Here is a 25,549-nt window from a genome sequence, read left to right on the forward strand (position 1 = left end):
TGTGTAAAAATTGCTGCATGCCACAAATTAGGCCTGGGCTGCGAGTCTGAACGAGGCCATAGGCTGTTTTTTAACAGGCTGGATGTTGCCAGTTTTGATCATTTGTTTGCACAGTCGACTGAAGTCAACCAGTGACGATAGCTTCCTCCTTAAAACTAAGCTGTGCCCAGTGCTCAACACGCATAGCTGGAACAAGGTCTGTTTATTTTTTTTTATTACAATTTGTCTAAAGATTGTAAAGAAAGAGGGCATTGCAACTGGGGGATAGCCTCAGCGGTTCCAAAGCAAACACCGGGCACCCTGTGGTTTTATAATTTACATGCGAGGCAAGAAGAAACAGGAACAGCTCAAAGCAGGGTTGGGTGCAATACTCTTAGATTTAACAGTAATGACACCTTGTAGCTTTGGCAAAACTAAATTAACCTGCTTTTCCAATTGTTGATATTGATCCCACATTGTGTATCCCAACCACACGCTGGATATGGGAAAGGAAAGCCCAGCCACAAAACTGGGTGCAAACCAGGAAGTGATAAAACTAAAGCGTACACCGCTGGCAGTTGTTTAGGCCGAGACATCCGCGGCATGATCTTAACTACAGGCTAGTTGACTATTACTATCCACGGAGAAAGTAAACTGAAGAATCTGGAAACAGCATGAACCTCATGTGCCAAATCCATCACAATGTGCAGGGATTTATGGGTTATTAACTTGTTAGCTGAAAGTCCAGTAAATGCTGAAATTTTTCAGATTTCCCTTTGATGCAAGCATTTTCTGGCACCCTCTTCCTCCGAACTCCTCAGAGGGAATATGGGACTATGAGGTGCTTTTGATCCTTGCTGACAATATTACAGCCAAGAAGCACCAAAGCAAACTGGACTCCATGAATATCATTAAAGATCTCTTATTCTCTCTGTGGCTTACCCTGAAAAAGAAACGGGGACAAAAAGAACTAATTGCCTCTTTCCCAAAATAAACCAACACTTGGGCTTTTCAGCTCACGGAAAACTTTTAGCCAGTCGATCTGCCAAAGCACTTCCTGGGAATTCCCAAAAATCATTAAAAAATATTGTACAGTAGATGAAAGTGCTTATGTAACAAGTTTTTATTTATTCATTTTCAGTCCATTTCTTTCATTAAGATCTGGGAATTAGGGAATTTGTCAGAAATCCAGCTCCTCTTATGATCAATTACAACAGGACTTTTACACCAGTGTTGAACACTGGGCTGCAACACTCAACTGCAATGGTTTGGTTAACAGACCCAAGCTTTAGCGCACCATCTGTGCACGTGTTATTAAACTTTCTTCCGGCTACTTCCTGAGTTCCCCAAGGGGCAAAAACCCTCCCACTTAACCAAATCCTTGGGCCACCCCTGATGCTGGGTTTGTGCCTCCTACCGGAATCGAACTAGGGATTTCTTCTGTGTAGGGCAAAGATGTTAACCACGACACCACAGGGCCATCTGGAGACCTTATTAGATTATATTTAGCTTAAACTGAACACACCAAATATTATGGCTGGGCAGTTAATTAAATTTGATTTTCAATTGTGAGTTTGACTTTCAACCATTATGAAAATAAGAGGATCAAGTGTTCTGCTGCTTAACACAGTTTTGTCTTGCTTTTATAAATCCAGCAGTTTCCTTCACTTCCAAAAGATCCAAACGAACTCACTGATTGGCTGACCTCACTGGAAGAAGTTTTTGGTCAACAAGATCCATCCAGCGGACGTAAAACCTACGTAAACCCTCTCTCACTTTTCCCATCGCTTCTGTAAATGTTTCCAGACTCACTGAAGACCAACTGAACCCTTTGTCTCCCAAGTCTTCCCATGGTGAAAGTTGCACCTGAGATTGGCTGAGTCTTTGCCACTCTGGCTATCCTTCGATCCATTTGAATGGTAGTCTTTTCTCTGGTTTTGCTTTCCATTTTGTTTTGTAGTTCATCTTAAGTTGTATTTACCTAATTTTCAGAGCTGCTAAGGACGAGTTATTTTCATTATGTCCTGATGTGTAAATCTTAGAGTTGAAAGAGGCTGTACTTTCTTTTTACCAGGACTGTATGGATGCATGCGTCTTAAGCTTTTTCAGCTAGGTGCTGCTAATAAGGGTGAAACAAAGAAACCAATTCCGTGACTAACAGCGTGCCACACATAACCTTCCCAGCCAGCCAGTTATATTTAAATGCAACATGGAGTGAAATTCAAACACAGTGAAAACAGGATGGAAATAGAGAAAGGACAGGCAGAGAGACCACCCACCATGCCAGTAATTGATTGCTGTGTCGACTGTGTTTGACATCACTGCTCTTAAGAAGCGGGATCAGAGCATCGTGCACATGTACCCCAACACACTAACAGCACACCCAGAGGTACACAGAGCAGGACAGGCATGACTAATCAATCGTCCCCGCAGCGGGAGTCGACAGGCTGACGAGAGGATTAAAGAGCTTCCCCTTGAGACTCAAGATTAATCTGTAGCAGCACTGTTGCACACCTCGTGAAATCATACATGAGCAACGTGCACATGGTCGTTTATTGTTACTTTCACCAACTATCCCTTTAAGAAAAATTGGCCAATCACAGCCAAGTAGAAGACATTACATTTGCACTTATGTTCCCAAGAATGCCTGCTTGTCTAGACTAGTAAAATGTAATGTTCAATGATAATCTGATAGTTAGGGAAGAGACGGTGATCATAGTGAATAGAGAAAGAAATCGGCTGTATCACAATTCAAAGTGGCCACCAAAAACAAAAATCATTACAGCTCAGAACACATCCAAAAGTCCCAACAACTCAAATCTATCAGAAAAAATAGACTTAAAAAAAAGAAAGAAAGAAAACATGAAAACCAGACCTGCTGTTATTTAAACACTTCATTCAACAAGAAGAGGATTATTTTTTTAGCAGCTCATCAGGGTGACACTTCCCAGATTTACCCACAGCAGTGCAAAGTGGGGCATTTCCCTTTTTGTCCCCTAGGGCATCGGCTTTAGTGCTAGAAACAAATCCTGACCCTGGGGCGCGCAATGTTAACAAGCAGATAGCAAGCCCCAGTATTTTTAGTAACGTTTGGTTAATGTCATCAAGCACCTGAGTTTGATGACAGTAAAGGCTTCTGATTCTGATTATTACAAATAAATTAAATAATCTTGTTACTTAAGAACTTGGAACTGAAGGAAGACCTACGTTCCATCTCCAGATTTCAGCTCTAATAGGGTACCTTTGCATGATTTACACTTAAAAAATAAGCTGTTTTAGCACCCTTGCTCCTGATTTTACAAACATTCTTCTGATTGGCTAACCCTGGCAAACAGAAAGTGGGTGGGGCTTCTTCACTCAAGGCCAGAGCCTTGTGCTGAAGATAATATCAGATTTAATGATGTCTATTCTCTTACAGAGCCAAGAGCAGAAAACGACTGCCTAGAACGAAGCATCTAGAAGCTTTATACAAGCAACCACCATTGTAGCAGTGCATTTACTGTTTTCTTCTCATTACTGATTTGGTCCTTTTGGCTCAACTCATGCATCTGAAATATGATATCAAGATGAGCGGTTTCACTCACTGATCTCAGAGACCTTCACGGCCACAGGGTTGGACGTCTTCTCCGTTGTCATGTGCCACCGCCGTCCTCCTTTCTCGATGAATGCTCGGATCCGGCAGGTGTACTCTCCTCCGTCCTCGCCGCTCACCTTCCCCACCCCCAACCTGTACTCCCCGGCTCCCGTGCGCTCTAGGCTGGCCTCCCCTCTTTTCCCTTGCGCTCCGCTGGAGGATGTGTTTGTGATCACCACCCCGCTGCGCTCCATGGTGACGATTTCACGGCCGTCGGCCAGCCAGGTCACTTCCAGGGAGAGGGCAGGCAGGTTGTCGGCGGCGACGTAGCACATCAGGGTCAGCGAGTTGCCGGGGGTGAGGACCAGAGAGGTGGAGGAGGGAGAGGAGGAGGTGGCTGAAGCCTTCACGCTGAGGGAATGACCTTGAGAGGACAAAGACAGCATCAGTCAATTAATCTTAATACACTTAAGTATGCATCGGAAAAATACTACATAAAGACAATAAAATATTTCAAGTCCCTTTCTTTGCATGGATCTAACCCCCACAAACATCTCCAGCCAGTTTTCTTAACTGAGATTTCATTGACTGAAGCATAATGAGCATTTCTGTGTTTTCAAGTAGTCAGATAGCAGGAGAAGGTACAGATTTCTGTCAAATTAGATAACCCCAGTGTTTCCCACACACTGGCTTTACTTAGGCAGGCTTATTTTTTAATAAGGCGCCCATACGTGCACACTCCCTGTCCCCGCAACCCCCACAAATACAATCAAATTGTGGGAAACACTGACAGACTCACTGGCTTTATGTACACAAACCAGCTGGGGGCTGACAGCACATGTAAGCACACTCAAAGCCCAAAGGAAAAAAAAAAAAAAATCTATACCTGTGACTCATTTAATATGACAGATATGTGAATAAGCAAATTGGCATACTAGCTGATTCTAATCTTAACAAAGTGGGAAGTGCCATTATCATAGGGAACAAACGAGGATGTCACAGCACAGTCTGTACATCCTGGTCATATGAGTCAGTGAGATAAGGATGGAAACAGGTGGATAACAAAAAAAGAACCATTGGAGGCAATAAGTCAAAGTGTTAGATCTATTAGAGCATTAGTTATCGATTGTTTTGTTTTTTTCAGTAGACACAGCAGAATTTTTTATTTTTTTTTTAAAGTAGCAACCAACTTTTTTTTGTTTAATGTATCTTCAAACCAAATGTTGGATCGGGCCTGTAAATATCATCTCCAGTAACAACATAAACAGCAGTATTTGGGGGGGGGGGGGTCTTTACATGGCGTCTGGAAATGGACAAGAGAGACAAAGCTTACTCTGTTTGACTTTTCTCATCTCTTTACTCAAGTCAGTAAGTCAATATAAAGAGACTGGGACACAATGGACCTGAGATCAAGACCTGTATGTGTGTGTGTCTGTGTGTGTGTGTGTGTGTGTATCTCATCTCTGGTTTCATTACAAACCACTGTGTGCTCTGCAGCACTTAAGAGGATATGGCAACCCGGAAAGATATAAGATATGGTGACCAGAGCAACCACATTGATGATTGTGAGAGAGACAGAGAAAATGTGTGTGTCTGTGAGTGCGTGTGTGTATGCACATAGGGGCCTCTCTATGGTCAGCCAATGAGGGTCATGAACCTCCTGGGAGAGAGCGAGGCAGGCAGAGGGAATAAAAAGACAAGCGTTTCACAGAGGAGGGGATTCCTTTACAATAAAGACAGCCACACAACAGACTGAGAACTCTCCCATGTCCCTCCCCCTCCCTCTCATCCTTGACTTTCTTCCAGTTTTACTCCAGGCATTGTTGCAAGCTGCTTGCTCACAGGGACTCGTTGGGTTCCTCTCTACACTTTACCTTACATTGTGTCCTGACATGACTGTTGCTGCGAACTGCTGTTAAAACTAGAGTTAAACATCCAGCAGTAGCTCGCAGAACTGCGCATACACGAACCAATTAAGCGTGCATATACTAATATCTTTCATCCCAAATCAAGAATGAGATTTGAGGATTACGTGCTGATCCGTCCCCTGTCGGGGGTGTGCGGGGAACCTGTGTGCATGTACTCACGTGGAAGCACCGCATGCTAACCCATACTGCACCGCTGCTGACGACCCAGAGCTTTTTCAAAGGGTCTTTTGAAGCCTGAATAACCACCGGCTAGCTTCCTTTTCAATTATCAGAGAAAAGATATTCAAATTTTGTCCAAGAGAAGGGCAAATGCACGGAGGTAAGGCTGGGCAACAAACCACTGATCATTATGGCCGAAAGAAACTGGACAAAAATAGTTTTCTGTAACTCTAAAGAGTCCTGCAGTTTACCCCAATAGTAGTGTTAGAAGTAAAAGGAGTGTTAAAAAATAAATAAATAAATACATAAAAATACAATCAAACAATACAACATTAAAAAAAAAAAATCAAATTCCCATTTAAAGTTGTTCAGGGTTTAATGTTCACTTTTGTTAAAGTATAAAAGATTGCATGAAGAAATCTAATAAACTGCTCACTGCTGTGGCCTGTTTTAATTACCTGCTACTCTCCAACACCTCCTCTCAACAAATAGAGTCATAAAGGTGTGATTCTGTGGTTCTGCAGTAATGTGAATTAAAGCACACCACGCAGGTCAGAGTCCCAAGTCTGTGTCAACAGCAATAAGCTCAAGCAGAGGTGTGTGTGGTATGACTGGACCACGGCCAGTCAAGCTGCCTGTTTGTGTGAAGTGGTGGACAAAAGGAAATGTACATCTTTGCCATTATGAAGCATTTCTTATTTTTAAGTCTTTAAACGTGTATGGCTGCTCCCTTTAGGGGTCACCACAGTGGATCATCTGCCTCCATCTCACCCTATCCTTAGCATCCTCCTCCATCACACAGAGTTTCTACATGTCCTCCTTCATGAATCTTTTCTGTGGTCTTCCTCTTTTCCTCCTGACTGACAGCTCCATGTTCAGCATCCTTTGTCCAGTATATCCACCATCCCTCCTCTGCACATGTCCATCTAACTTTGTCTCCAAACTGCTCAGCCTGAGCTGTCCCTCTGGTGTACTCATTTCTAATCCTGTCCATCCTGGTCACTCCCAATCACAATCTTCATCTCTGCCACCTCCAGCTCTACCACCTGTCTCTAAACCATAACTATCTTAGAAACCTTCCCCTTCCCTCTTGCATCTGATATTGTTACACACTGCTGTATAAATATACCTGTCTGTTAAAAATATATCACTCAACAGTACAACTCACTCCATGACACTGTAACTAATAATTCCTAAGTTATTTAACAGCAATATTAAAGCAACACAAACAAAGAAAATCGTGGGGTGTATTATTAGTAATGAAGGTGTATGGATGGATACATGAACAATGTGGTGGGAATACTGAGAGGAACAAAGCAATAACACATGCTGGAGAAGAGCTCTCCAAGGTCTGAGGAAGGGTGGGGTTTGCATTTGGGAAACAACCCGGCTTGACTGTGACTTCTGTCCAGGTTAGGAGACAGCTGCACATCAGAGCAAGGCTGCAGGCCCTGATGGCATCAGCCCCACGGTCCTGAGGACCTGTGCTAGTCAGCTGTCACATTTACAACCTCAGTATGAAACAGGCGAAGATACCAGTTTTGTGTCTGGTTCCTGTTCCATGAGAGCTTAATGATTATTGACCATGGAGACCATGGAGAGACTAGTCTAGGCTCACTAAAGTCCACAAGTCAAAACATCGCTTGACCTTCTGCAATTTGCATCCAGACCAAATCCAGGAGTGGGTGATGCAATCATCTACATGCTGCAGAGAGCTTCCTCCCATCTAGACTGTAATGGCTGCACAATGAGGATCCTTTGATTTCAGTGCATTTAATAGCTGCTGCTGCTGAAAGAGAAGCTACAAGAAATATCAGTAAACTCACATCTACCATCTCATACATTATGGACTACCTGACGTGCAAGCTGTAAATGTGTGATAATGTGCAGTACTTGGGGCTCCAGAGGGGACAGTGCTGTCTCCCTTCTTGTACACCTCAGACTTGTAGTACAACTCTGGGTCATGCCACCTACAGAAATCAGACAAATCTACAGTATTTGGATGTATTAGTGATGGGCAGGAGGAGTACAGAGCACCAGTGGATGTTTTTGGGGAGTGGGCTGAGAGGAATCATTTGCTTCTGTGGCTGAATGACACCTGTCGATGCTGTACTTTACTGTGGACTCCTGGGAGAGCCAGATCGGAGCTGGTGACACCAACAGACTGAATGAAGTAATTAGGAAGGCTGGCTCTGTCTCTGAGGAGGTCAGTGGACCATCATGGAAAATCTTGACCACCTTCTGCACAACATACTGGACAGGCAGCGGAGCGCTTTCCCTAACAGAGTGATTCAGCTCCACTGCCACAAGGCCAGATACAGGAAATCTTCCATACCACATGCCATCACCCTCTATAATATAACATATCTGTCTGACAGAGAGGCATGTTTTTTTTAAACAAAAGAAAGAATCAGCTGTGAAACCAACAGTTTAACTCTTACTTGTAGGAGTAACGGCAACGGTTCCCATCTCTTTAGTACTCTCCACGATTTTTATCCATTGTCCTCCACTTTCGTGCGTCCACTCTGTTCCATTGCATTCATAATTCCCTTCATCAGACGTCGTCATTCTGGAAATCACCAGTTCAAACAATCCATTCCTGCCGGGGACCAATCGGATGCCTCCGTCCGCATAACGCCGAGCAAACCTGGGCCCCGTGACCACGTCTCCCTGAGGACCAAACGTCAAAATCTCCTCCGACGCTGTCCCCTTCTTCACCGACCAGGTGACCGACAGGTAGGTGGGGTGGACGAGTTCCCGGCTGACGTTGCAGGAGAGAGTTAGGTCACTTCCCTCGGGGATGACTGGGGGCGGGGTCTTGGGGGAGACCTTGAGGGTGTTGGAGATGACTGAAGAAACAGAAAAGAAAGAGTTTATTATACTGCAGCAAGCTGAACTATGATGAAAGTTACTCCCAACACACACAATTTAAAGAACATTTAAAGAACTGCAACCCCTACTTGAACTGTTTGCCTGCATGCAATCAAATCCTGACTGATAAAATTTGAACTACAAGCAGGAAATGAACATAAACCAGAAAGCTTTGTGCACCAATGATCTTGTCCTTTACCTACAGATTCAGCATATATTCATATGCAGATATCTGATTTCTCATACAGGGCCCGGTGGCTAAACCAGCAGCACATCTGCAGTTTCCTCCAGTTTTCTGCTTTTTCGCTGTCTATCACTTGAGGCATATTTGAGCTGTGAGCAAAAAGATTTTGTTCGCAGCAAAGATCTGTTTAAACCAATTCCTGCTTTAAAAAGCAGCATATTTGGGGGTGGAAAATGTGGGTAAAATGATGACACAACAACTCGGGGTAAGCAAAAGCCATTCCCTGCTCTGTTGATGCTGAGCAGCAGAAACACTGTAAGAAATGAACAATTCAACATTCAGCCATTAGACTGCTGGGAATTACTGGGTGGAGTGCCAAAAATCATAAATAATGATCGCATGTCCTACTTGATAATGTCACACCTTTGTTTACCACAGCTCAAAGCAGCCTGTCAGTCAGGCAATCAGGTTAAACTAAGGACTAGAGCAAGGCGAGCCAACAAAGTGTCTCACATACACTTGAGTCAAGGTCATTGGCTGAAGAAGCGCTTCAGCAAACAGACGCAGATAAAGCTGTAAATTTGTGCCTGCGTGTGTGGCATGTGCATAGAAACACACCCAGGGGAGTGCTTATGAAGGTCAGCGTCTTAACCGAGTAAACTCTGAAACAAGTTTCACCTCTGCTCTTTCATCTCGGACTCGTTTATGTGTTAAAAAAATGAGACTAAATGTGTCATCTAGGAGGAGGCCTTTACAGAGCAGCTTTCACCGCTCCTTTCTTTCTTATTATGACACAAAGAAGGATGATGAGTCACTGTTGGAGGGGGAAGGAAAAAAAAAAAAATGAAAAGCTTATGACTCCTGGATTTCCTGATGGGAGCATGACTTTGCTTTCAAATGCTTGCACATGGAGAGCAATGAAAATAAGTTTTACCTCTGCTCTTCGCAACAGGGGAAGTACAGGAAAAGACAGATGCCGCGACGCAGTGAAGACATGGGGGGTTAATAACAATGCTGAGAGGCAAAAATCAGGGTGGGGTTTGGATGTCTGCTAAGCAGAAATTACAGGCTCTGTTTTATCATTGCAATCAAGTCATCTGGAGCTTTTGTATACTTAAAAAAAATTTAAAAAATAACAAAGAAATGAGGGCTGTGTGTGTGTGTGTGTGTGTGTGTCAGACCATTTTAAAGCAACAGTAGCTCCAAACTGAGATTTAGCACTGAAATACTTTAGATAAATGATGAACTGTGTATTTTGGAAGCCAACTCGAGTCGCGTTACAAATGAATCCAAGAGGCGGCAGATGGCTGGGAATGAGAAGTACGTAGCTATGCATTATGGGAATTTGAGAAATGCCACGTTTACATCCTGTGGGAAAGGCTGCTTTGTAAGCATTTAGGAATAAAAAGTTCATCCCAACTTCAGATGCAAAGTTAAAAAACAACAATGGATCAACACGTCCTTAACGCGAGCGCGAATGACACACAAAGCTGGTCATCTTGGCTCTTTATTAAAAATTCTACCATGAATAAATCATTAACAGATTAATTACTACTGTACAAAGTATGTGTGCAGTAGCAGGTTTGACTGTCCTCGGAGAATCTGACACACAGCTTGTAATGTGTGAAAAACACCGATCAAGGTGGTCTCACAACAGGGCCGGAAAGTGTGAGCCAACAATGTTGAGAAGGAATATATGATCTTATCCATGTTTACAGTAGATGAACTCAGCGCAGAGCAGGATATGAAGCAAATATTTAAGTAAAATACATGATGTAATGCATGTATAATTACAAAAATGCATCTATAGCAGAAGTTTAGCTCTGTAGGCTCAATCATCATTATCAAATTTCTGTTTGCATGTGCATGAAACACACTCAGATTAGCGTTTCTAAAGGTTAATTACATATTTAGAGTCTCCGCTCTTGACAATGTCGGGAAAAGTTGCCCGTAGTTGTCTTCTCTGACACGTCGCACGCAACAGGAAACTGTCTGCTTCAGACTCATTCTCACTACTGCAAATATATTCCAGTTGGTCCAGACAAGGGTGCCGCCTGAGCACATCATGCAGGAGACAGGAGACAACTCCCACTCGCTCACTGGGAATTCTTTACACCGTTACCTCCCATATGCACTCACACAGGCACAACAGGGGGCCTGTGCTAAAAAGAGGGTGCAGCCCATTCAGCACCTGAGCTGGATAATGTCTTGTTACCTATTGGTCAGACTGTCAAATCAGATCTGAAGATGAGGCTGCAAAATGCTGCTGAAGGTGCCAGATGAATAAAGCAGATACGCATGGATGTCAATCGCGTGTTTCCTCTGTTTATTTATGTCTGTTTGGCATCATCAGAACAATAACATCCCAAGCATTAGCCATTACCGATCATGTTTATAAGGTTGACCTTGGCAGATCTGCATCACGCTGCTTTAGCTATCACAATGCCTCCGCTTGTAAGAGAACATTCTATGTATAGGAGTAAATGTGCTCATTGCAGGGTTTCAAACACTTGTTTCACTCCTTGAGGTGTTCTTAAACATGTGGATATAAACAGGACAGCAGACGACACCAGCCAGACCTGGCACTGGAGGTCAGAGTAGCCTGCAGGCCTTATAGTGCTGTTGCTGCTGCGCTGCAGTGATTGTGTATGGCAGATGAGAAAGGCAGTGCAAATAATCTGCGTTTTGCTCTATCAATTAAAATTAGCCTGAAAGGAGTTTTCAAACCCTCAGCGACCTCTACTTCACTTGTTTCTTACATAACCAATCGGCCTCAGTGGGCCGATGGAGGCAGCGCGTGCGTGTGTGTGTGTGTGTGTGTGTGTGTGTATGTATGTGTGAATCAGAAATGTGGCACACATGTCTCAACTGGCATAAATCTAACTCATCATCTGTGTTACCAACAGCCACAAATACGCAGAACTGTATACGCTGCAAAATGCAGCGCTCACTAATACATATGCTCCACATATACACGACAATCTCTCGCTCACAAACAGCGCTGCCTAGTTAATTCAGGTCTAAATTTAACAAGGTGTCTGGGGAGCCGTGCTGGGAAGCAGAGAGCAGCTGAACATGATGGTGCATTATGGAGCTAACTAACCTGCTGTCACACAAGGCTCTTTGTGAGTTCGTCTCTTAAACTTAAACTGAAGTAAAAATCCTCCTTAAATCAACCCTTAAAAATCCTTTCCTGAAGACAGAGTTGCCTCTGCTTGAGGATGGGTTAACACTGGATTAAACCAATGCAGAGAGGATGGGTTTAATTACCAACTAGAAGAAGAGAAACCCAATTAAAATCAAAGGAAAATGCTGAATACAAGTTTCTTTATCAGGAAGTAGTTCAAATTAATTGTGCCTGTAGTGGATGATCTGAGTAATGGAAAACGTGTTTGTTTCAACTGTATGTCTACAAATGACATTTACAGCATTTTAGCTATCCAAAGCCTACATTTAGCTTGAAATAGTCTGCCTTTAGCAAAAATAACTACGGCTAAAACCGGGAAACTTCAAAATGCAGTTTAAGGCTGGCTAAACTGGAGTTGCACTTCCTTGAATGGCAACTTGTGGTTCCACAAACAAGTCGATGCCTACAGACTCGAGGTAAAAGTATAATGTTAGAACAGAAATAAACTAAATCAAAACCCAGACAAAACCCAGACGAAAGCGCAATGACAGAAGCACAAAACAAGGTGGTTGTCAGCCCCAAAATAAAAAGCACGCAGCTGCAGGTAAGTGCAGATGGAAACCCCGAAAGAAAAAACCCTGGGCCCTCTGCAGAGACTCAGGACGATGGGACCGATCCAAATTTTAGACCCAGTCAGGACAAAGTCCCATATAATGCAGAGGAGGTGATCGCGGCTCTCAGAAAGCAACTGCAGGACTCGCAGGACCAGCAGAACAAACTTAAAATGGAACTGGTAGCTGCCAACAAGAGGGCTTCACTATACCAATCTCGGTTTGATCGGCTTCGAACACACTCTAACACCTTTGAAGCAAATGCTGCGATAACAATAGCAGACCTGACCAAACAGCTAGAAGAGGCTGGTGGTAACAAGCCACAGGACAACAGTGACGCAGCAGCTGTTACAGACAACAGTCCCATAACAGAGAACCTGGAAGATGTGATCCAAAACACGGAGGAACAAAGCAGCAACCCTGCTGCAGAACTGTTTGTGGAGCCTCCCACCCAATCCATGGAGGTCTCACAGATACAAGCATCTGCCAAGCAGGCTAACCTTAAGGTCCTGTGCAAGAATCAAAAGCAGCAGATCAAGAAACTCCAGCAGCAGCTCCTAGAAACTCAGGGACAGCTGGAGGAACAGGCTGTTCAGCTCAGACAGGAACAAGACAGACTCTGTGTTGAACGTCACGAGTTTTCCTCCCACACCTCTACCCTCGAGGCTCTTCATAATATAAGGTTAATGAGACTGCACCAAGACCTGAAAATGGCCAAAGCTTCCTACCTCCAAAGCATGCAGGAACAGAAAGAGGAAAACATCAACATTGCAAACCAGTTGCTAATAGCAGAGGAAGAGAAGGAACTACTGCAGCAGAATGTGAGGTCTCTGCAGGAGTCCCTGCAGAAGTCTGTCCAAGAAGATCGAGACAAAGATCAAAGCAAGGAAGACCAAGACGACTTACTGCCCCAGACTTCAGTGTTTCTGCAGGACTCTGTCCCAGAAACAGAAAATGTCCAACAAGACAAGGAGGAAAAAGAGGACATACTGCTGCAAAGCATCAAGTCGTCTTTGCAACGAAACCAAGAAAAAGAGAACGTCCTTTTCACCAACATGGACAAACTCGACGAACAAACTGAGATCAAGCCAGAGAAAAAGAAAAAGAAAAGGTTCAAGTGGCTGCGTCGACTGTTCTCGTGATTACACCAGGATTGTGTCCTAAAACTCACATTTATCCACAGTATTCCTGACTAAGTAATGCTGAACAAACAAGGCAACGTTGTTTTCCTTAAAGCAGCTGTAGAGCCGAGCCAGCGCATCTGCTAAGCTAAGCGCTTAGCATGGGTCATGCTAAGGGAAAGTGGAGCGGTGCAGACAGTCAGCTGTTCCTGTATCGCTGATTAGGGAAATCATGTCGTCATGCAGCAGCTATTCTGTGGAAGGTATATCACTGATCTGGATATCAGAGTGTTCAGATCACTGAAACAGAAACACTGGACTGGCCGAAGGCTGTGATCGAGGAGACACGCAGCTGTCATCCTGCTAACTGCTACATGTTTACACGTGGACACTGCCTACGCAGTGTTAAAACTTTGCGTAGGCTGTATACTGTAGGGTCACACTATAAATAAAATAATGTAAAAAAATAAATAAATAAGAGGCTGTACATTAAAAGGAAAACTTAAAACATAAGAAAAAAAAAAACAGTAATAGTATGCGCAACTGGGTAGTATAATTTGGGGGGGAAAGAACAAATTTACAGAATAAAATAATTTGAAAAAAAATGTACAAACTGACGTAGTGACAACCGACAACAGCACAAGTTGACCCCGAGCTCATGTTCCAACTAATAAAGCCGCCCGTTACAGCACAAAGTAACACAATTTTGTCATTCATTCTGGCTCTAACTTTGGGTAACCGGAAGTATAAAACCGTACAGCAGAAGTAGCAGTCAGTCATGGCAGCCTACATACACTCTTACAGAAACCTGTGGATAATAACCCTGCGTAACACCAGCAATCTTCTAACCCCTGCCAACCAGAGCTCTGGCCATCTTTACAAACCATTTTACAATTTCTTCAGTCGAGACGCTACAAACACGTAGATAACCAACAGATAGTTCACTGCTCAGTTCTATCATTTTAAGCGTAAGCCACATTTTCACGTGTTTTTGCAGCTTCAGTTACTGTCAGGAAGGCATTTCTGACGAGGAACTGAAGATTTGGTCTCACCAAAGGCACCAGACTCAGAATAATTTTACCTTGTTGTCCCTTTGAAGCATTTCTAATGCTGATAATACGGCTTGCTGTGTGGTTAACTGGTCCAACAATGTCAACTGATACGTCTCACTGCATCCGAATACAATCACTTCTGGATCCAAAAAAGCCCGGATGGAGACGCTCGAGACGACCCACCTTCTCAATCTGGTTGAAGCCAAGACTGCACAGAGATCATTTTAAACTTTCTTTAAACAGCAGAAAGTGTGGTATATGTGGTTCACTGGCTCACAAAAAAAAAAAATCAATATTTATCCGCCCTGTTGCTCATCAAGGTGAATGATGCAACCATGTCTTCTGAAAATTTGCACTAATTTGCAACCACAACCACAAATGCCACCTGCATTATATTTCTCATCAACATCAATATCCAGCCATGATGTTACATTATGTTAGCAAAAAGTGACTGCTTACGTGTAGGTAATACACAGGTGTAGATCAGTAATAGTCAACATCACATGTACAATGTTTCCCTGATTGTGTCACACATGATGCCAAACAAACGTGCAACCTGAGGATGGTGGTTGGATGAGGAAGTGATGCACTTCCTAGTTCTTGTTATATCGCTGCATTCAAACAAAAGTTCCCCTTTTTGTGGCTCACCAACAGATGACTTGTCCAGACAGTTAAATTAATGTAAAACAGGCAAAACACAACATTTTGCATACAGTTTATTTTTACACTTGAAGACCAGCACAGCAGGGAGCGAGAGCTTCTCACATTACTGTGCTGAATTTACTATCAGCTGGTGTGTCAGCAGGAGTAATGTAACGGTAATTTGATGTAAAAGCTTAATCAGAGTATCATCACTGTGATATCACAGTAATCATTTCACATATTTCAAGGTCTGATAAGCAAACCTCTTTCCAGTTTTTCCAGTTTTGTGGTAATGTTAACAGACTTTATGTCTCACTGTATCCGATTTTTAGCTTTCCATTTAAAAGTCTCTTTGATGCAGTGCTTTTGTACTGGACTTCCACAAACACACCATTTTCCCTAACTGTTTATAAAGGTAAATATTATCTGGCAGCAGGTGCGCTTCTCCTTCTTGTTAAGGAAAATTACACCAGTTATTACAAAGATTATAAGCAGAATAAACCATGTAATTAAGCATTTCACCTACACCATGGTATTTATATTCTTCATCCAAATCTGTCTCCCTGGTCCTCATTTGACACAAGCCAAGTACTCCCACCTGACATCTGCTCCCCGTGAGTCTGACAGTGTGTCGGGGTATGTGTGTCCATGAGAAAGCCAAATTATAAGCCACTAATTGTCTAAAATCAGTGGGAGTGTGTGTGCAAGAGGATATATACATGGTCAGCAAAGCATTAGTAAGTTGTGTGGATGGCTGTTAAATGAGCCAACATATCCAAATAGCCTCAAACACAAAGTAAAACAGCTACTTCAGAAGCTTTATTGCTGTAATAAATGACCACAGCTAATTTTCCACAGGAATGCTGGTATTTCATTGGATAGGATGGAAAGTCTGTCAAACAGGATTTAGAGATATTTAATATCAAAAGGACAGAATTGTCAAACACACACACACACACACACACACACACACACACACACACACATCCACGCACACTCATACCTGTGAGTTGGACCTTAGCCGCATAGTTTCCGCTGATGACGTAGTCGGTGCTCGGTGTCTGACACTCGTAGAAGCCGGCATCCTGCGACTTCACCTCCGCGATCTTCAGCTCCACCTCGTTGTCTTGGAGACGCACCACCGAGATGTCCCCGGACGCAACGCGCTTGCTGAGCGACGGATCAGAGTAGCGAGAGTCGAAAGTGGAGATTATCTTTATCTTCGGCCCACTCGTGTCCTTTAACATATTCCATTCAAAATCCTGCAGGAAAAAGGAGGTTAGCTGAAGGTAAACTTTCCCTTAAAAACATTCAACCACCATCTAAAATAATAAATAAAAACAATTTCTCAGTCATCTAAAACATATTTGTTTAAAATCTGGATGGACAAAAGACCTCTCAGTAATAAATCAGTACTCAAAATCCTCATTAGTGGAACCCTACATAACTGTACTGCTGGCAGAGTAAATTAGAAACACTGGGCCCAGAGCCGTGGGGTCGCCAATCAAAATAATATTCAACTTGATGAGAGTATGGCCTCATTATTGGCCTCCTTCGACAGACCTTAGTAAGGTTGTTTTTTGTGCATACTAAGCTTATAATACTAGATTAGAGGTAGAACTATTTAATGATCCATTCTTAGTAGCGCCCTTTGAAACAGAATACTACAAGTTACACACATGTTCATAAGCACAGCTTATTTTATAGTCATTTAAAATCATGACCATAACCTTGAGACTTCAGGCTTTTAAGAAAGTCTTTTTTCAGAGCTTATCTTTGGACATTGGCTGCTTTTTCACTCATTTTAAGTCCAGTCCTTGTATTAAAAAAAAAAAAAAAAATCATCAACAGCAACCTATGAATCATTGAAGCATTAAAATAAAAAGCACCCAACTCAAGGGATAAACCAGTATTGTGTCTACACATAACAGATGACTTAACAAAGCACCCATTTTAAAATTGTCTCTTTAGGCACTTTGTCACACCAAATATTGATATTTAAACTTATTATATCTGTACAAGCTCTTTTTGCCTTATATACTATATTTCCACATATGTTTGCAGTACTTTTAATTAAAAGAAAGAAAAAGAAAACTCATTAACTACACAGTATTAGTGACAGCAGGTACTACTGGATGTGGTGGTCAGTGGCACAAACACTGGAAGTGGAAAACCGGCATGCATCATCAGAGATGCGTGTTGGGAGAATGACCTGCTCATTAGGTCCTGTGTACTCTTTGACGTCACATCTGATGGAGACTGGCTGGCCTTCCACCCGGATTAACGGACCTGGGGGCACCGTCACCACACGGGCCGAGCACCCACCTTGAAGGACAGAGAAAATATTTTAAAAATAAACGTCATCAACGGGGGGGGAAAAAAGAAAAAAAAAAAAAAAAGTGTGAAGGCAGAGTTGGCCTCCAAAACCTCTGAGATGAAGGAAAATTCATCCACACGCAGAACAAAATAATTACCAGACCGTACTGTGTTAAAGAAGCAGCGTCCTATAAATCAAAGGTGTGTGTTTAAAGAGCTGCATAACAGACACAGACACAGGGCTTGCTGTAACTTGAGCGAAGCACTGACATTATTGACGATGACGCTGACTGTGCTAAAACTTGAATTGCACTCTCCACGCGCATGTGTTTCTATACACGCTCACACCCACATCATTTTCTTTGGCACGAACACCAACCGCTGGTTACGACAGCCCTCCAGCAGATTTCAGAGATTCTCCGAAGGAAGAAAACAGCAACGAGAGACTGAGATTTATATGCGCCTCTTTAATTTCGTTCAAATTGCACAACAGATCACTAGTGCGTGTTTGGTTATATTGTAAGACTTCTTCTATCAAATCAAACCATCTGCACTTCATTCCTCCTTGGTCAAAGTGTTGAAATCTTGAGTTCCAGCTGGGTTGAAGCATGTAGCAACACAGCAGAACTGACTGAACTATGTTCAGTTACTTGACACTGTGCTTCCTGGTTGGTGAGGCGGGCTTCACGCTCCAGCTAATGTCAGGATCAAGGTAGAGTTTTACTGAACCACACCGAACTCATCCTGGCAGGTGATCCAACACATTCTTCAGTGTAGAGAACAATAGTAATAATAATAATATGATCAAAGTAGGTAATAGCTTATAGCTGATAATGAGCATGCACTCAAATTAGTACTGCTGTCTGATTTACATTAATGTTCATCGTCCTTACAATTTGTGTCTTGTGGCGGCTGTCAGACAAATACAACCACTGCAAGAAGTTCGTCACATGTATAAACATTAAAGTCATTAATAACAACAACAACACCTGGATTTGTTCAACAGAGTCATCAAGGTATAAAAGTGGCCTGTACCTCTGTCACGATGGCAGGAAGGTGTATTCACCGTGAAGAAGGTGCGATACATTACTGAGGATGTCTTCCACAGCTGCATCATACTATCCCCACCCCCCAAAATAATCCAGTTTGTTCTTATTAACAGACAGTGGGAAAACACCACTAAAATATCTTGATGCATGCTCGATCATCCAGGTAAGGAAATCACTGAAGAAGTCCGACTGTCACTTGGACGTTTCTCCCACTGAACAGGCCACGTCCAGACGAACACAATCAACTTTCATTGAAAATACCAATAAAATGTGAATTTTAACACACTTATCTTCTACAAGGCATCTGTTGTACTCGGTTCAGCTCACCACATGGCCATGATCAGCTGTAATCAGTCCCCTATATATCATATATACCACTTCCACTTACTAGCAAGCTCAGTAGGCAGTCATTTTTCATTGTAATCAGTGATAAATAACAAGCAACACAAATTACAGAGGAGCCTTCCTGTGAAGAAGCGCATGCACAGCCTCCGGTGGTGGGATACAGGGTTATGATGAGCTGGAAAATGAAGCTTTGTAACATGTTTTGTAATCGCAATCTTTTCCTTAACTTAAGTAGGCAGTTTTGATGGGTAAGTGCGCCTAAACTAAAGTGAGCAGCAAGTAAAAACAAAACCGAAAACAGAGATCTCAGAAACACACACTGACCACCAGTGAGGCTTGGGTTTCGACCATTCGACCTGCCGGTTACAGTGCTAAGAGATCACGGCTTGCAGCGGCGCTGCCAAGAAACTACAGTGCTCATGTCATGACCAGTCAGCTCAATCGGGGCATTCCTACTCTGTGTTCAGAGCCAGATTGCTAAATAAGTCTGACAGGGCAGGAGCATACCCAGCCAGAACATCAGACAGGTTGGGAATTATCTAATAATTAGTTCTGACCTATTCTGATTGGGTGCAATTGGTCTGTTCCAATAAAGCATAATGGATTCAGCTGATGACCAGAGCTGCAGCATTAAATCAGAGTTGCTCCTTTTAATTAATGACATAACTTTTTAATTGCATAAAAGCACTCATTTTTTTTTTTTTGTAGAGTAATATCAAAAGTGATTCCATCATGTGATGTGATTTTAAAAGCAGCTCTATAAGCCTATACCTATAAGCATACTGAGAGGTCTGCAAACAAAGAAGCATTTTCACAGAAAAAGTGACGTCTTCTATCTTTAAACCCTTAAACCTATAAATGGATCACAAAAAAAAAAAAAAAAAAAAAGAACGGTGCTTCAAGAAAAAGCCCTGTGCTTGTATGAGCCATCAATACTTGAAAGTTGTTCAATTCTTGTGTTTTTGGCAGTTGGCCTGTTGGTGTGTGTGTGTGTGTGCGCGCCTGCTGAGTGTGGGCTTTTTTTCTGCTTTGCAAGTAGCAGGAACAATGAGGCAAGAACCATATGAAACCTACTGTATGTTCACCGTCTGTCTGCAGCGCTCTACAGTTTAATCCATCTTTATCTTCACATCAGAGATGGGTGGTTGGCTCGTTGGTCTCAAATGACAGTGCGACTGTAACAGTGGACGTCCCCTACGCAGAGCACCTGAGGCTCAGTGAGTCACACACGTCTACTGGGGTTTTCTGCACCTCTGAGTCGCAAGTCTGCATCATTCAAAACTCAAATAATTTCCCTTAAATTACTTTTTTTTTTTCAGCTTATGCAGCTAATGCAAGTTACTATCATGTGATACGTTCCTTCCCTTTTAATATTAAGGTGCTTTAAAACAAAATGGGCAGAAAGTTCCGCACAGCCTGGATGTGAGAGAAGAGCGAGTGCCGTAAATCACTAAAGGGGGAAAAAAAAACTCAGTTTCCTGCTTGCATGACTCTCGGTCTCTCGTGAAAATAAAAGATTGTGCAACCAGTGGAGCCTGAAAATTCCCACAAGGTCTGATAATCAATTAAGACTTTGTAAAAATAAGGTATCTGGATATTTTTGCATCGCTGTGGCAGAGTGAGTGAGCACGTCTGGACCGCCATCTGGAAGCTTAGCTGGCTCGTAATGTTTAGGTGATGCTGACCGTCAATCTTATCAGCAAAAAAAACCACCAAAACCCCTTCTATCTTCTATCTTGCAGCTGATGTCTTATTTCTGCTCCATTAGAGGCAGTTATGCTATGGCTGATTGACAGGTGGCAGGAGTCAGCCATTTAAACTTCAAGCTTGCACTAATTTGAAATTCCTGCATCCAGCTGAGCCCTCGAACCAAAATCCCCCCCTTTCTAAACAAAATAAGGCGTCAGATCACTAACACCGTGTCTCTAATGTTCTATTTTTTTTTTTTTTTAATTCATGACTGTGTGTTGAAACACTGCAATGAGTCACGATAAAAAGCACTGGTTTCTGGGCCCTGAGTCATAAAATCAGGTTCAACGGTTTCTGCCACTTAAAGATGACTGCAAAAGCTCTGATGTGATTATTTAACCTTGGTATATTAATAAGTACAATAAATGATCTATAGCTATAGTTTGGACTGTTCTATAATAGATACTGTCTGGTACTGTAGGCGGTCTTCTCATTTCAGAAGCTCCATGATTTATATGGACAGGTCCTGAAAGAACTGGCTGGTTCTCAGTGAGCTTCACTATAAACACCACTGCTGGCCTGACCTGAGAGTCATTAAATAAACATAAAGGGCACAAAACTGGGGCTGAAAAACTTCTGCATGATAAAAACAAACTACATAATACATAATAAATCATCACTGGTTCTCTGATTGAACTGTACATTAACAATTGACAGCATTTAGGGTACATTATACAGTAATGAGAGCGTTTTCACAGGGACTCTACGCTGTACTATGAAAAAACTAAATACACCCCATGATTCAGTGGCTTGTAACACCACCTTTATCAGCAATAACTTATCAATCTCTCACATCACTGTGAAGGAAGTTTGACCCGCTCTTCTTTACAGGGTTGCTTCGGTTCACTGAGGTTTGTGGGCATTTGCTTATGCACAGCTCTCTTAAGGTCCCACCACTGCATTTCAGTCAGGTTGACCTCTAGACTTTGACTGGTCTATGATCATTTTCTTTTTCTAGATTTGCTGCTGTGCCTGGAATCACGTACTGCTCCATGACCCTTTTTGGATCAACCTTTAGCTGTCGGACTGATAGCCTCACATTTAGCTCTGGAATACTTTGGTACACAGAGGAGTTCATGGTCGACTCAGTGACTGCAAGGTCCCCTGTGGCTGCAAAACAAGCCCAAATCATGACCCCTCCACCAGCGTGCATGAATATTTGGTACAAGATGTTTGGCTTTTCAGCAAACATGGTGCTCCACATCTCTGCTTTGCTCTCGTTTCTCCAAAGGACATCGTTCCAGGAGTCTTGTAGTTTGTTCAGATTCATCTTTGCAAACCTAAGCTGTGCTGTCACATTCTTTTTAGAGAGAAGAGACTTTCTCCCAGTAACCCATTCAAAAAAGCCATACTTCTGCTGTCATGAACTTTAGTATTTAACGTGCTAACTGAGGCCTGTAGCGTCTGAGATGTAGCTGTTGGGTTTTTTGCAGTTTCTCAGAGCGCTGCACGGTCTGACCTAGGGGTGAATTTGATTGGCCGTCCACTCCTGACAAGATTGGGATGTTCCAGACTCTTGGGAAGCAGTAAGGGTGCACTTAGTTTTTCACAGGACTACATAGAGTCATGTGACAGCTCTGTTTTTCACATGAATGCATGCGGGGCTTCTTTGATTTTAATGTGTGCCCTCTGATTGAACTCTCTCTAAAGTCATATTAGTCTTTAAAGACTTGGCAACCTTCACTCATAACCCATAATATTTCTTTACTGATAGACGGCAGGAGACCAGTTTGGCTTGTTAACGGCACAAGATCACTGAAATCAGTAGGTTTCACTTTCATGCTCACAGCTGGAGCAGATCAACAGGTACATTTGGTAACAAGAAAAAATTCACACACACACACACACATTATCAGATCAAAGAACTAATCTCCAGCTACAACAGTTGATCTAGTGGCAGGGTTAAGTCTTTCTAAACTTTCACCAGTGAGTGTTAATTAAACACTAACAGACGGATCAATTGGCTGCTTGCCTTTGATGGATACTCAACAAATACAAAGCCCAACAATCTCCAGCCATTTTTTTAAAAAACTAATAAAACCACTAGAACACGTCAGTGGTGCACTGCATTAAAAATATCCAGTATCCACCATAAACCATTATAAAAAAGGAAAAAAATGGAAGTGCTTTATGGGTTGTTACAGGAAAGGAAACAAAGTCAGCTGGTCACAATAAAAGAAGTCCTGCGAACTGGTTTCCTCCTCTTTGAGGGTATGAATGCATGCGGGAAACCAAGATGTTTAAGCTCCGCTACCAGAAACAGATCAGCAGTCTGTTATGTGATTTTCTGTTATTTGAAGCATGACAGTTGAACACCCAAATGAAGGGAAATATTTTGCATATTACAGCCACTTTCTCCTTGCGTGGAGTCAGAATACACACAGCATGAGTGCTGGTGGCATCTGATCGTCTTACACTGCACTAATTTAAGCCAAGTCCCCCCCCCTCTCTCTTTCTCTCTGTATACAGGAGAACCCCTGTGGCAGTCACTGTTATACTCATAAACATATGGCAACTGCAGTATTCAGGTATGCCAGTGAACAGGCCCTGGTCTGTCCCTGTGGAGAAAACCAGCTCAACACCGGCTTGGTCTGGCCCGGCACTTTGGCTCAGAGCAGTCTGATGTGATTATATTAATACAGCTCATCATTATGACCAGGCCATGACTTCTCAGCAGGCTAATGGAACCATGTCAACTCATGTTGGCTAATTGGTTTTAATGGGAGTACAGTTTGCTAGGCTAATCAGAGGCTGAACAGGATAGACAGGAACACACCAAACTCGGGACTTTTTCCCCTCATTTGACATTGAAAACTATTTCATTCTTTCTTATGTTGTTCAATTAAAAAGTCCTTGTAGTATCGTTTTAATAAATTGCCCATGGTGGAAATGACTTCATTGCATTAGCTTAACACACCTGTATGAGAGGGCGGACGCCGTGAAACGGTTAATTTAATGGAGGAAGTAGGTGCAAGTCTTAACGTGACGAACTCCATTTAAAAACACCACATTTTTGCGCAACTCCATCGTCGTCACACCCAGTCACCTCTCACAGGACAAGTCAGTGACTCCTTTTTAATCTCACGGATTCGCTTTTCAATTCGGCTTAATCCGATATGCCAACAGACACCTCCGTTTTACTTAAAATCCAACTTTTTAAGCAGGTTAGCCTGTGGCACTCGTGAACTTCTCCCATCCAAATCCACAGCATTAGCAGCGGGAGCCAGTTCAAAAGTTACAAATGCATTAAAAATAAGAGTTGGTGGGTGGGTTGGGTGTATGCCGAACCAGGTAGGAGGTCATAAACATACGGAAGATAGTTTAAATAATAATTTTAAAGGAGTGCGCGCCGGCAGACAAGCAAAACATATTAAATTGGCAGATTTCAAAACGGGGATCAACATTGGCTTCTCGCTACTGGAGAATGCCGACATCTATCGGGAGTTAATTAGCCATCAATATAGTCAAGCAAAGAAACGTCTCTTACCGAGCATTAAAAGCCCAAAAGCGAGTGCGAAGAGACAGCTGTCCATGTTCACTCCTCTCTTATTCCACTCTTATCCTGTTTCCTTGATCTCCCCCCGGTTTCTTTGTCCCGCGTTGGGGGTAAGACTAGTCCTCTCCCGCCGCTGTCGGGCAATCCAATAAAACTCTCAGATGTGTGCCGTCAGTCCGCACCGCACACCGGGCGGAGCCGCAAGGCAAAACGGATGCACACACCGCGATTCCTGATCCCCACCGAGGCGAAAGTCCTGGTCCCGTGAGAGAGCGTTTACATGACACTGACACTGAACCGGTTTAATGTGTGTGTGTGTGTGTGTGTATGGGAACTGGGGCGAGCTAGATAGAGACGGGGTGAGGCTCATAGAGGGGAGGGAGAGAGAATGTGTGTGCTTGTATATGTGTGTGTGTGTGAGAAAGAGAGAGAGTGGCCGGAAGTTAGGTGACGGTCTGGAGGAGGAGTGGAGGGAAACAGGGAGGTCCCAGGTGGAGAGAGATATTCCCACATCATTCCTGGTGTGCCACAAGTTTAATAGTTAATAGTCTTTATTGCATGTCGGATATAGTCCAGTGATGATGTGATGGATTCCTCAATCACAGAGTTTAAATTACAGCTGCTAAATCTCCAGTGATTATCCTTTAATATCGACCTCCCCAGCCCACGGTGCTATACCAGCTCCTTGTGCATAATAATTGCTAAATTTGATTTATTTCTCTGTATATTAATTTTACATTTATGATGTGTTGAACTATGAAATTGAGCTGTTTGAGAAATGAAGCTGTGTTGGTCCTAATAAATAAAATGAAGCAATTGAAGCAATTGTGTGCAAATAAACTTGCCTTAAGGACACTTTGAATTAAAGTGAAAGAAGCCTGTTGGGGGAAGGTTCCTGTAAGTTCCTGTAAGTCAGATAAACAGTGACAGAGAGAATTAGGGGGAAAAAAACCTAGACAAGATGCAGGGATGTGAAAAAAAAAAGGCGTCTAAATGAACACAAACAGACACTAAAGAAGTGCAAAGACGCACAAAAAGACGTCAATCACCCACAGAGAGATAACTAAAGAGAAATGCTAAACAAACAGGAATGGATGCAAAGCAAACACACACAGAAGCACCGCAGAGTCACAAAAAGGAGCACAGTATCAAAACACATCGACCCTGTTTGTAGTCGTTTTGTGTCTCGCTCGGTCGGAGCGTCTCGCCTCTGTGTGGGACAGGCGGGGACCTGATTTCTGATCACTGCGTGTGTGGGTCAGTAATGAAGACACTGTGGCACCCAGACTGCTTTATGATAATAAAGCTCATTTGGAGAGCTGCCATGAAGATTTGAAAAACGGTAG

General features: G+C 42.8%; 1 protein-coding gene across 1 annotated transcript in view; it reads right to left on the reverse strand.

Annotated features, from left to right (window-relative positions):
* The window catches only part of ptgfrnb (prostaglandin F2 receptor inhibitor b), a 75,708-nt gene extending 51,182 nt beyond the window's left edge, over positions 1-24,526 (reverse strand). Inside the window, exons 1-5 of the mRNA XM_030756506.1 lie at positions 24,195-24,526; positions 17,461-17,573; positions 16,252-16,510; positions 8,082-8,489; positions 3,564-3,977 (exon numbers count right to left, since the gene is read on the reverse strand). Coding sequence (XP_030612366.1) covers positions 3,564-3,977; positions 8,082-8,489; positions 16,252-16,510; positions 17,461-17,573; positions 24,195-24,240 — 1,240 coding nt within the window. The 5' untranslated portion in view covers positions 24,241-24,526. The remainder of the gene's footprint in view (positions 1-3,563; positions 3,978-8,081; positions 8,490-16,251; positions 16,511-17,460; positions 17,574-24,194) is intronic.
* Positions 24,527-25,549: the final 1,023 nt, after the last annotated feature.

The sequence above is a fragment of the Archocentrus centrarchus genome, chromosome 2 (assembly GCF_007364275.1).
Source record: "Archocentrus centrarchus isolate MPI-CPG fArcCen1 chromosome 2, fArcCen1, whole genome shotgun sequence".
NCBI lineage: Eukaryota > Metazoa > Chordata > Actinopteri > Cichliformes > Cichlidae > Archocentrus > Archocentrus centrarchus.